The sequence below is a fragment of the Alexandromys fortis genome, unplaced genomic scaffold (assembly GCF_014885135.2).
Source record: "Alexandromys fortis isolate MF-2015 unplaced genomic scaffold, M_Fortis_MF-2015_v1.1 scaffold_336, whole genome shotgun sequence".
NCBI classification, from domain to species: Eukaryota; Metazoa; Chordata; class Mammalia; order Rodentia; family Cricetidae; genus Alexandromys; species Alexandromys fortis.
In genome coordinates this window covers 757925-768619 of record NW_026068207.1, presented here as the reverse complement: position 1 = coordinate 768619, position 10695 = coordinate 757925, and the positions used below count along the sequence as shown (strand labels likewise).

Sequence of the window (10695 nt, the reverse complement as noted above, 5' to 3'; positions counted from 1 at the left end):
TTTTTTTTTTTTTTTTTTTTTTTTTTTTTTTTTTTTTTTTTTTGGGTTTTCGAGACAGGGTTTCTCTGTGGTTTTGGAGCCTGTCCTGTCACTAGCTCTTGTAGACCAGGCTGGCCTCGAACTCACAGAGAACCGCCTGTCTCTGCCTCCGGAGTGCTGGGATTAATGGTTTGTGATTTTTGAGATAGAGTCCCACTGTGTAGCACTGGCTGGCCTGGAACTCACAGAGATCCACCTGCCTCTGCTGGGTGTATGCCATCACACCTGGCTTCTTGACCGGGTTATTTGGAAAGAATTTGAGGGCAGGAGATAAGGCTCATGCTTCGTATGTACAAACCTCTAAATAAGTTCCTGAGCACAGCATAAACTGAGCAGATGGTAATCCTAGCACTCAGGAGGTACAAGCAGGGGTATTAGGAGTTCACAGGAATATATCGGACTCTCTATATATAATAAAAAAAACTACAGTTTTTTTGAGCTGGAGAAGGAAGGGCAATGACAGACTAATAGTAGTAAGAAGGAGAAAAATCTGGGGCCATGTTGTTGTTGTTGTCATTGTAGTTTTTTTTGTTGTTGTTGCTGTATGTGTTTTGATGAGGGAGACAGTCTTGCTATTTAGTCCTGACTCGTGTGTCAGTGTATGGCTCTGGTTGCCCTTGAACTCATAGCAATTCTCCTGCCTTAGTATCTCAGCTGTTGGGATCACAAGCCTGAGTGACAATGCCTGCTCAGCTTACATTTTTTTTAAGTTCAAAAATTCAGACATGAGTAAGCATTGCTGGGACTGCAGTCAGTGCTGGGGATGAGAGAGGAGTCAGCCTACAGGGCTCCAGAGACTCACCCTACCCTTTCTTCCCCAGGTGGTGGCCCGTGGAGCCTCTCATGCCATCCTACTGAAGTTTCTCCCATTGCCCTTGACTCAGCTCCTCAACAAGTTCGGGCTGCTGACTCGTTTCTCTCCCTTCTGCCGAGCATCTACCCAGAGCCTGGCCGAGGTCCTACAGCAGCTCGGGGCTTCCCCTGAGCTCCAGGCCGTTCTCAGCTACATCTTCCCCACTTACGGTGTGTGCTCCTGGCCCAGGCTCTTCTAAGCTGCTGCTCTCCCAACTTTTGGTCTTTCTTCCCCATCTGCCTAGCTGACAAGCCAGAATAGACCAGGCCTGATAAAATTTGTCGATAAGGGCTGAGAAGTCTGTCCCCTGCTGGAATCTGGTAGAAATTCTTTTGTTTATAAACTCGAGATTCATTTTTCTTTTTTCCCCTTTATCTTTTCTTTTTCTCTCCTTTTTCTTTTCATTCCTTTTTGGAAGCAGGGTCTTCCAGGCAAGCTTTGAATTCTTGTCGTAAAGGGTGCCCTTAAATCCTGATCCTTCTGCCTCTAATCCCAGTGCTAGGATTAGAGCTCTGTGCAGCTAAGCCTGGTTTTGTGGTGCTGGAGAGCACACCCAGGCCTTCCTGCATGCTAGGATAGCACCCTGCTAGTTGAGCTACATCCCCAGTGCATTTTCTCCTCCACATCGCTCACCCCTGAGACAGGTTCTGACTTGGTTCAGCTGGTCTGGAACTCTCTGTAGGCTAGTCTGGTTTTGATCCAGTGATCCTTCCATTTTAGCTTTGAGGTTGAGACTCTCACACTGCCCAAGGGCGAGTTTTCTCTTTAGCCATGAATGTCAGTGACTTCCTTGGTGTCTGCAGGATAGTGTTTTCAGGGAGTGTATTTATATCCCACTAAGCTCAAAAGGAGCATGGGATCCTGGGATGGACTAACATCATCCTTCACAATAAGCCCTGTTTCTTCCAGAATGGTACTAAGTGACCACTCTTGCCTGCTCATCTTATCTTTCTTTCCTTATGCTTTAGGAGTAACCCCCAGCCACACCACCTTTTCAATGCATGCTCTGACAATTGACCACTACATACAAGGAGCGTATTACCCTCGAGGAGGATCCAGTGAGATTGCCTTCCATACCATCCCATTGATTCAGCGTGCCGGGGGCGCTGTCCTCACCAGGGCCACCGTGAAGGGTGTGCTGCTGGACTCTGCTGGGAGAGCCTGTGGTAAGAGACCTGCACTGAGCTGTGGGTCACTGGGCTGGGGTGAAAGGGACCTGATGTGTCTTTATAGTTGAACCAGCCTGTACATTCAGGGTAAGAGTCTGGGCTGGTGAGACAGCTCAGTGGATAAATATTCCAGCCACTATGCCTGATGACCTCAGTTTGATTTCACAGCCTTCAAGTTGGAAGGAGAGAATTGTCCCTGTAAGTTGTCCTCTGAGCTTCACATGTGGGATGCAGCACCCTGACCATCACAAAACAATGGCAAAAATGCAGTTGTTTACAACAAGTCAGGATTGTCATAAGGGTTTTCTGAGATGAGGTTGGACATAGAGGCTAGAGCAGACCACAGAAACTCTTGTGATTCATGAAGCTGAGTGATGGGAGCACTGTGGACATAGAACTTGGCAGCAGTGAGGGAGGCCTGGGACTCCAGAGAACCAGTGTTCTTGGGATGGGAGCACTTGGCTAAAGATAAGCAAGACCTTATTGGTAGGTGAGACGAGCTAGAGACGGATAAGACAGAAATATTTGAGGTATGGGATGAGTGTGAATGCCTGGGGCCTCATTTGCTCAGAGGAACTTCTAGGTTTGAAAACGGAGGGCCTAGGAGCCATCTGTCTATAGTGCGGCTATAGACAGAGCTAATATTTTGAGGCAGGTTCTTACGTGGTCAGTGTTAGTTTTCAATTTTCTTTATAGTGGAAGCTGCTGTTTTAGCCCCTGTTTGTGTTGCTTCTTCCTCCTAAATGGTAGGATTACAAGCATATATCATCATGCCGTAATTAAAGCTCTGAGAGAAGTAGATTTTATGATTTGTATGAAAGGTAGGGGTGCAGTGAACTTAGGAGCTCACAAATGCCAGACATGTGCTGTACCACTGAGTGATATCCCAGCCATCAACTGAGTTATTTTTCTGTTGGCACAGAGGCTGCGATTTAATCTGTTGCTGTTTTACCCAGAAAACTTTGGCTTCAAAGTTACTGGTCTGCTTCTCTGGCAGCGGCCAGCTACTCAGTTTATGGCCTGTGGGAATTCCGTTCCAGCAGGCACTGGCAATGTTATTGCTGATGAATAAGCTTTTAATTAAATCTCCAGTGTTCTACTTTCAATGATACTCTGGAGTCAAAGGCTGGGGTGAAAACATGCCACCTCAGAGAGGCTGAGTAGCAGCTCACTGACCTTCTCTCTGCTGGCCTCTCCAAAAGAGAACGTCCTTCCGCTCAGCCAAAACAAAATGACCCATGCTACACTGAGTCCCTCCCTTCTCCTCTCCATGCGCCTATCATCTTATAGACACCCATGACTCTGTGATTCCTTTCTCTCAACTAGCGGCTAACTCAGCCTCCACACCCAACATTGGTTTTATTTAGTTAAAGCAAATGCAAAATCAGGTTCACAGTGATCAAATTTTCCACACCGCTGAAAAGACATATGGAAAAGCAGATTAAAGCGCAGCCTCTTGTCCTAGCAGAAAAACAACTCACTTAAGCATGAGATGTAACTCAGTGGTACAGCACTTCTCTGGCCCATGTGAGCCCCTAGATTCACGGCACCCCTATCTTTCTTTTCTTCAGGAGCTCACAGAAGCTCAGCCATATTCTTGTGTCTACAGGTGTCAGTGTCAAGAAGGGACACGAGCTGGTGAACATCTATTGCCCCATCGTCATCTCCAATGCAGGAGTGTTCAACACCTACCAGCACTTAGTGCCAGGGAGTGTCCGCGGTCTGCCAGGTAAAAGGCTGGTCCTCTGAACTGGCATTCTACTGTGGCGCTTATAACCCAGTCTGGGTGACGCTCGTCCTCTTGTGGGCACCCCTCTGGTTGTCGATCTCCCTCTGCTACCAGCACCATCACATTTACATTTGGGGAACCCAGGACTGCACAGGTGAAGGGTCCTTCACAGAGGCAATGGCGGAGCTCTGAGGACCCTGTTATATGTCTGTTGTCAATGTGTAGGCTGTGGACTTCAGGCTGCGAATCCAAAGCCTGTACATTTGCCTTCCCCTGCCTGAGAAACTGGGACTCTAATAGAAAAGGACTCTCGAAGGGCAGAAGAGGGCTGGGGAAGGAAACTCAGCTAATCAATGTGCTTGCCTAGCATGCATCAAGCCCCGGGTTTGATCCTCACAAACAGGCAAGATAGCTGTAGGGGATTTGGCAGTAAACCTGCATCGGGTAAGTAGAGGCAGGACGATGAAAAATTCAGGGTCATCCTTGGCTATGTGAGACCCTGCATCAATGAACAACAAGGGGCATAGAGATGACTCAAAGGGGAAAAAAATGTACTTTTGTTGCTAAGTCTGGTGATCTGAGTTAGATCCCCAAGAAGAAAGAGACAATCAATTTGTCCTCTGACTCCTCCCCACACATCCGGACACACTTGTCCGTGTGCACCTACAGTGTCTAAAGGGGACGACTGAGACAGTCTGATCGTCCAAAATGCTGTGAATTAGCAGTGTGGGAGCCGGCACCTATGACCAATGGTGCATGGAGCAGAGCTGGTAGAGGAGGAAAGACTCTGAGGCTGATTGACACAGCCAGGAAGAGCAGGTCCCTGCCAGGATCCTGTAGGAAGAGCTGTAAACATGGCTATGTCTCTGTGGATGCTGGCAGCTGAGCAGCAAGCTGCAGGTCAGAAAGGGAGTATCCTGAGGCTGTCCTGGCAGGAGGAGCTGTCTGGTCACAGCTCCTGCAATGCAGTGCTCACTGCCTCCCTCTACAGATGTGAAGAAGCAGCTGGCGATGATAAGGCCTGGCATGAGCATGCTCTCAGTTTTCATCTGCCTGAGAGGAACCAAGCAGGACCTGAAGCTTCAGTCCACCAACTACTATGTTTATTTTGACACGGACATGGATAAAGCGTAAGATGGGAGGGGTGGGAAGACTGATGGCTCTGGGCCTCAACCCTCAGGACCACGCTTCCGTGACATGGTTCTAGGAGTCAGAGGAGGATGTGTGTTGAGGGAGCAGGTGCGCCATCCCCAGTGTACTTCCAGAAAGGCTTTTTATACCAAAGCTGTGTCTGTTTCACACTGTGGGGAGTTTCTGGAAGTGAACCACCTTCTGGGTGCTGCTGGTGGCTTCAGAGGAAAATGGCCTAGAGATTGGCAGTCACACCCACCTCATTTACAGGATGGAACGCTACATCTCTATGCCCAAGGAAAAGGCTCCAGAACACATTCCCCTTCTTTTCATTGCCTTCCCATCAACCAAGGACCCAACCTGGGAGGACCGATTTCCAGGTAGGGCTCTAGGTCCAGAGGAGCTCGGTGTGGGTCAAGGCAGGGCCAGGCAGAAGTAACATGGCCTTATACCTGCAGGTCGATCCACCATGACTGTGCTGGTACCCACGGCCTTTGAGTGGTTTGAGGAGTGGCAGGAGGAGCCACAGGGCAAGCGGGGTGCTGACTATGAGACCCTCAAAAACGCCTTTGTGGAAGCCTCTATGTCCGTAGTCATGAAACTGTTCCCACAGCTGGAGGGCAAGGTAGGGGCTGATGTTCACAATGCTGGAGATAAAAGACACACGCCTTGACTGTTTGTCTTTCCTGGGTGCAGGGGTAGAACCTGAGGTAACAGAGTCACTAGGAAGGGTCAGTTTCTCTCATATTCCCTTGTTCACCTTTGCCCTGCCCTTTTGCCTCCTCAGGTGGACAGTGTGATTGGGGGATCCCCACTGACCAACCAGTACTATCTGGCTGCTCCCCGAGGTGCTCCCTATGGTGCTGACCATGACCTGGCTCGTCTGCATCCTCATGCTATGGCTTCCCTAAGAGCCCAAACCCCCATCCCCAACCTCTACCTGACAGGTACATTCCTTCACTTTGCCAGAATCTGGGCTTCCCTGACACAATCTTTTGTTCCCATCCTCTGACCCCGCTGTCCCCTTCAGCTCCTATACCAGGAACTGGGCTACCTTAGCTGACTACAGTCCTGGGGTCTCTCTGAAGCTGTCTCTCTTTTGGTGGCCCTGAAATGGAGGGATCAACACAAGAACCGTTGCTTGCCCATCCTCATGTGGGTAGACATTCATGGGCCACTGCTTTTGCTTTTTAGGGCAAGATATCTTCACGTGTGGGCTGGTAGGGGCCCTACAAGGGGCCTTGCTGTGCAGCAGTGCCATCCTGAAGAGGAACTTGTACTCAGATCTGCAGGCTCTTGGCTCAAAGGTCCAGGCACAACAGAAGAAGAAGATGAAGTAGCCCATTGAGAGCTAAGCCAGAGAACGGCACCTCCCCAACTTCTTTCTCATGGTTCCTTCTGCTGTACTTCCTTGTGCATATATTCAAAAGCTCTTTGCTTCTGATGCCTGCTGTGAATCGAGTTCTCCTCTGCACCCTGAATTTCTACCTAAGGCCTAGTGTGGGCTGCACAGCCTTGCTGTCTCAAGATGAAGAATACTCCCATTCCTTCCCCACACCCAGCACTGAGCAAGGATCAAACACTCAGAACCCCTCCGAGTGTTGGCTATTGGAGTAGGTTGGTCCAGGTCTGCCCTGAAGCTTTTTGCTCTCCCCACTCTAGTATTGTGCTGCTCCCTCTGTCAAAGGGAAGGATGACCAGCATGGGTTTGGGGTGGCAACTCTCAAAGTGAGAGCCAAGGGGCTCTCGGCCTTAAGCTTTTTCCTCTGATAGAAGCAGCCTGAAGGAGCATTCCAATCAGAGACAGACCAAGAGATACCACTGCACCAGCAAAATGTCCCATACACCAGCCTGCTGAGATCTTGACTACAGGTGGCCAGCCTGACAAGGAGGGGACGAGAGTGGAGACATTGGGCCTGAATACAGGAAGCCCAATGATCACCAAGCCTAGTGATGACATTTTAGTTGCTGGCATATATTAAAAACTGAGTATTGTTTTCCAAAATACTTGGAATCAGAATTCCTTCAGAGTCTGTAATATTTGAATACATACGAGATAACTTGGGAAATGAGCTCCCAGACTAAACATCAAATTCACTTGTTTCATATACATGGATGAGGAACAACAACTTATGTAATATTTTTAAACTTGTGAGCATTGTATCATCTGTCACTACTATTATGAAGTTGCTTTGGGCCAAAGAATAGGAATTCTCGACTTATATGAATCAGTGCAATAGTGGGTGAAAGTTTAAAACTTTTCACTCAACCAGGCGGTGGTAGCCCATGCCTTTAATCCCAGCACTCGGGATGCAGAGGCAGGGGGATCTCTGTGTGTTTGAGGCCAACCAGGTCTACAAGAGGTAGTTCCAGGACATGCTAAAGCTACAGAGAAACCCTGTCTAAAAAACAAACTTTCACTCATTCTAAACAGGCACTAATTTTAGTTCATTTAAATATGGAATTAATACATACAGTGTTTCAGTGCATTGATATCTGACATTGATTTTGGTTTCTGTTCAATAACGACATGAAACTACACTGAGATGCAATAGCTGCTCAGTAAAATAAACTGGAAAATACTTATTATACCACAGTAAGCTTTAAAAAACAAAATCAAGCCATTACAGTTAAGTTACAGAAAGGTGAAAATACAAACATGACTCACAGTGGCAATCTACTCATTGGGGAAAAAAAAAAAAAGAAAATAATTACAACATCCAGTCATTTACTTAACATGGTAGTCTGAGTTAAATTCCTATCACAGTGAGAGGAGGCTTCCTTCATAGGTGTTTGCTGTGCTCTGCAAGCTCAGGAGTTTCTCAAACACATGTTTCTCAGATAAAATCCTTAGAGTCACAGTTGAGCAGGAATTAAATGAACTGAGAATCACCATGATGGACTTAGATTAAACATCAATATCTCTGCCGCTTTTCCTTGTTTTTTTGAGAGAGGCTCTCACTGTGTAACGCTGGCTCCCTGGAACTTGCTATTCTAGACCAGGCTGGCCTGAAACTCAGATCCTCCTGCCTCTGCCTCCTGAGTGCTGGGTTTAAAGGCTTCCTTCACCACGCCTGACTCTACAGCTTTCTTAAGGAAATGCCAAACTGAACCTTCCTAGCAAGACTTTAGGAGAAAACTGAATCAGAGTGGGGGCCCAGTAAAATCCTTCCTCGTTCTGAGTGGCTCAGAATATGTGCAAAGCATGCCAGACCCTGGAGAAGAGAGAAGAGCGAGCGTCACTACCAGGGGAGTTCTTCAGAGCACAGAGCTCCGTCTCCAGGGAAAACACCTTAGCACGTTTAGTTAGTTGTTTGGTCCTGAAGCGGCTTCTGTATCCATAGCAGAAACAAACTATTAGCATCTATGACAAGCAGGTTCCCGTTACAAAACTGCCCTTCAGCAACTGAGTAGGAAAGCAAGCTGAGAATAGTCTACGGGAGCGGTGCTTGAGACTCTGTGTGCTTCCATAGGCGAGCCCAGCCCTGGTGTGGACGCCTCAGCTGGGCCAGCACCATCCACACGGTCTAGAAAAACAAGCTTCAAGTGGTCTCCCTATAGAAGACAACCTCAAGTGACTTTCTGTGTGGGAGCCATCTACTTCCAGTGCAGCTTTTCCAGTGAGAGAAATCCCGCTGTGTCTGCCAGCACAGGAAACACTGTCAGCAGTCCAAAGGGAGAGGCTCTGCGGACCCTGGGAATATGTCATGTGTCTGCCTTCTCGCTGTCCATCTTGGTTCCTGAAAATCTATCTTAACTCCTGCCTTCGAGAACAAGAGTCAACAAGTGTAAGGTCACAGCAACCCTTGACCTGGAAGAGCTGTATGAACCCCAGGTGCAGATACACCTTCAACAGGAAATTTGACCCCCGAATCCCTGGTGGGGTGTGGGGGTGGGGTGGAGGGTGTTACCCATACTAGGCAGATAGGACACCAATGGCTGTCTCTCAGGGCTTAGTTTTCTTGGGGAGATCACAGCGACGTCAGAACAAGTCGTGCTGGAGATCAAGATGAGGGAGACAGACGGAGCTATCAGTGTGCAGTGGGAAGAGCAGATCCACTGGGGAGGCTAGGAAGGAATATAAGCCTGTGAGCTGAGTCCTTCAAAACACAAGGACCTGAGTAAGCTGAAAGGAGGGGAAAGCTAACCAAGAGCACAGGAGAAGCTGGAATACAGAGGACATGATGAAGGCAGAGGCAGACAGGGAGTGTGGCCTGAATGATGAAGCCAAGGAATCTAGTCGAGAATACAACTGCAGACAGAAGCTTCAGACCAGGGCACACATTCTGGAAAGATCCATGTTCCCAATCCTGGCATTAGAAAAGGTCAGGAGAACCAGTTCAGGTGGTTCCTTAAAATTAATGGAGAGTGTACTCAGTTTTTTTTAAAAGGAGAGTGGGAGGATCTGTGACAAGAAAAATGTTATAGTTAGCAGTGTGGAGTTTTCAGATGATTAAAGAAACTGAAGAACAGGTAGAGGAGGGTGTCAGGTACAAGGGAGAAATTCTGGCTCGGTGACAAGGAGACAATGTGGCTGAGTTACTTAGCATATAGCAGAAGTGTCTCTGTGGGAAGCTTCCTGAGTGCCAGTCTGTCTGATTGATACTTTCTAGACTTACAATTGATGAGGGAGGGCTCAGCCGCTGTGGGCAGTGCACACCTGCCTGGGAGGCATAAGAAAGCCGACTGAAGGCTGAATGCGAGCCCAAGGAGAAAGTTAGTAAGCATTAGAGTTCCTCTAAGGCTGTGTTTCAGTTTCTGCCTTTAGATTCCTTCCCTGACTTTTCTCAGGAATGGGCTGTGAGCTCTAAGATGAACTAAACTCCTTCCTCTTTAAGTTCCTTTTGGTAATGGTGTTTATTTCAGCAATAAAAAAATTACACAAAGAGGAGATTCTATTAATTATTAACGTTACAAAATAGAGTTACAGAAAGTTAAATCCCAAAAGGTACACATTAGGAGAGATCTATTTCAGACTCTTAATGACATCCAAAGATTGTTAGGAGATATTTCCCAGTTCGGGCCCACTATTGGGATAAAACCTGATGAACTAATTCATTTAAACAAAACCTCAGATGGTGACAAGGACTGAAGTAGTACCAGCTTAAGCTGAGAGAGAATTGGCTTTGATTGAAGAGAAATTACAGAAGACATACGTGGATTGTGTGGATCCAAATTTTAACTGCATTCTGGTCATATTACCCTCCAAACATTCCCCTACAGGAATTTTAAAGCAGATGGAAGATATTATCTTAGAATGGATCTTTTTACCGCAGAAACCTAGTAAAAAAAATTAAAACTTATGTGGAAAAAGACTCAAGTTACTTTTAAAAGAAAAATTGAGACTTCATCAAGTAGAAATCATAGTATCTTTTAAAAATGACAAAATTAACCAATTATGGGAAGAAATTGAATCTTGGCAAAGATCTTGTAGTAATTTTTTGGGAGAAATTGACAACAACTATCTCAAAAGCAAGAGAATTCAACTTATAAAGAGAACTAAGTAGATCCTTCCCCACATTGTACAGGACACACCAATAACCGGAGCCCCTACATTCTATACTGATGCAAATAATTCAGGAAAGGCAGGTTACAAATCAGAATATTTAAGTGGAACAAAGCCCTATGATTCTGTCCAAAAGTCAGGATTATATGCTATCCTCATGGTTCTAAGGGATTTTAAAGAACCTGTCAACATAGTTACTGATTCGCAATATGCAGAGTTGTCTAACATATCGAAACCGCTGAATTTATACCAGATGATACAGAATTGA

The 10695-nt window shown here is 46.8% G+C and overlaps 1 protein-coding gene across 1 annotated transcript in view; it reads left to right on the top strand.

Annotated features, from left to right (window-relative positions):
• Nucleotides 1–6772, top strand: part of LOC126493275 (all-trans-retinol 13,14-reductase-like) — a 10174-nt gene extending 3402 nt beyond the window's left edge. Inside the window, exons 3-10 of the mRNA XM_050130234.1 lie at nt 810–1062; nt 1861–2058; nt 3671–3790; nt 4782–4920; nt 5192–5301; nt 5380–5546; nt 5709–5868; nt 6116–6772. Coding sequence (XP_049986191.1) covers nt 810–1062; nt 1861–2058; nt 3671–3790; nt 4782–4920; nt 5192–5301; nt 5380–5546; nt 5709–5868; nt 6116–6261 — 1293 coding nt within the window. The 3' untranslated portion in view covers nt 6262–6772. The remainder of the gene's footprint in view (nt 1–809; nt 1063–1860; nt 2059–3670; nt 3791–4781; nt 4921–5191; nt 5302–5379; nt 5547–5708; nt 5869–6115) is intronic.
• The last annotated feature ends 3923 nt before the right edge of the window (nt 6773–10695 follow it).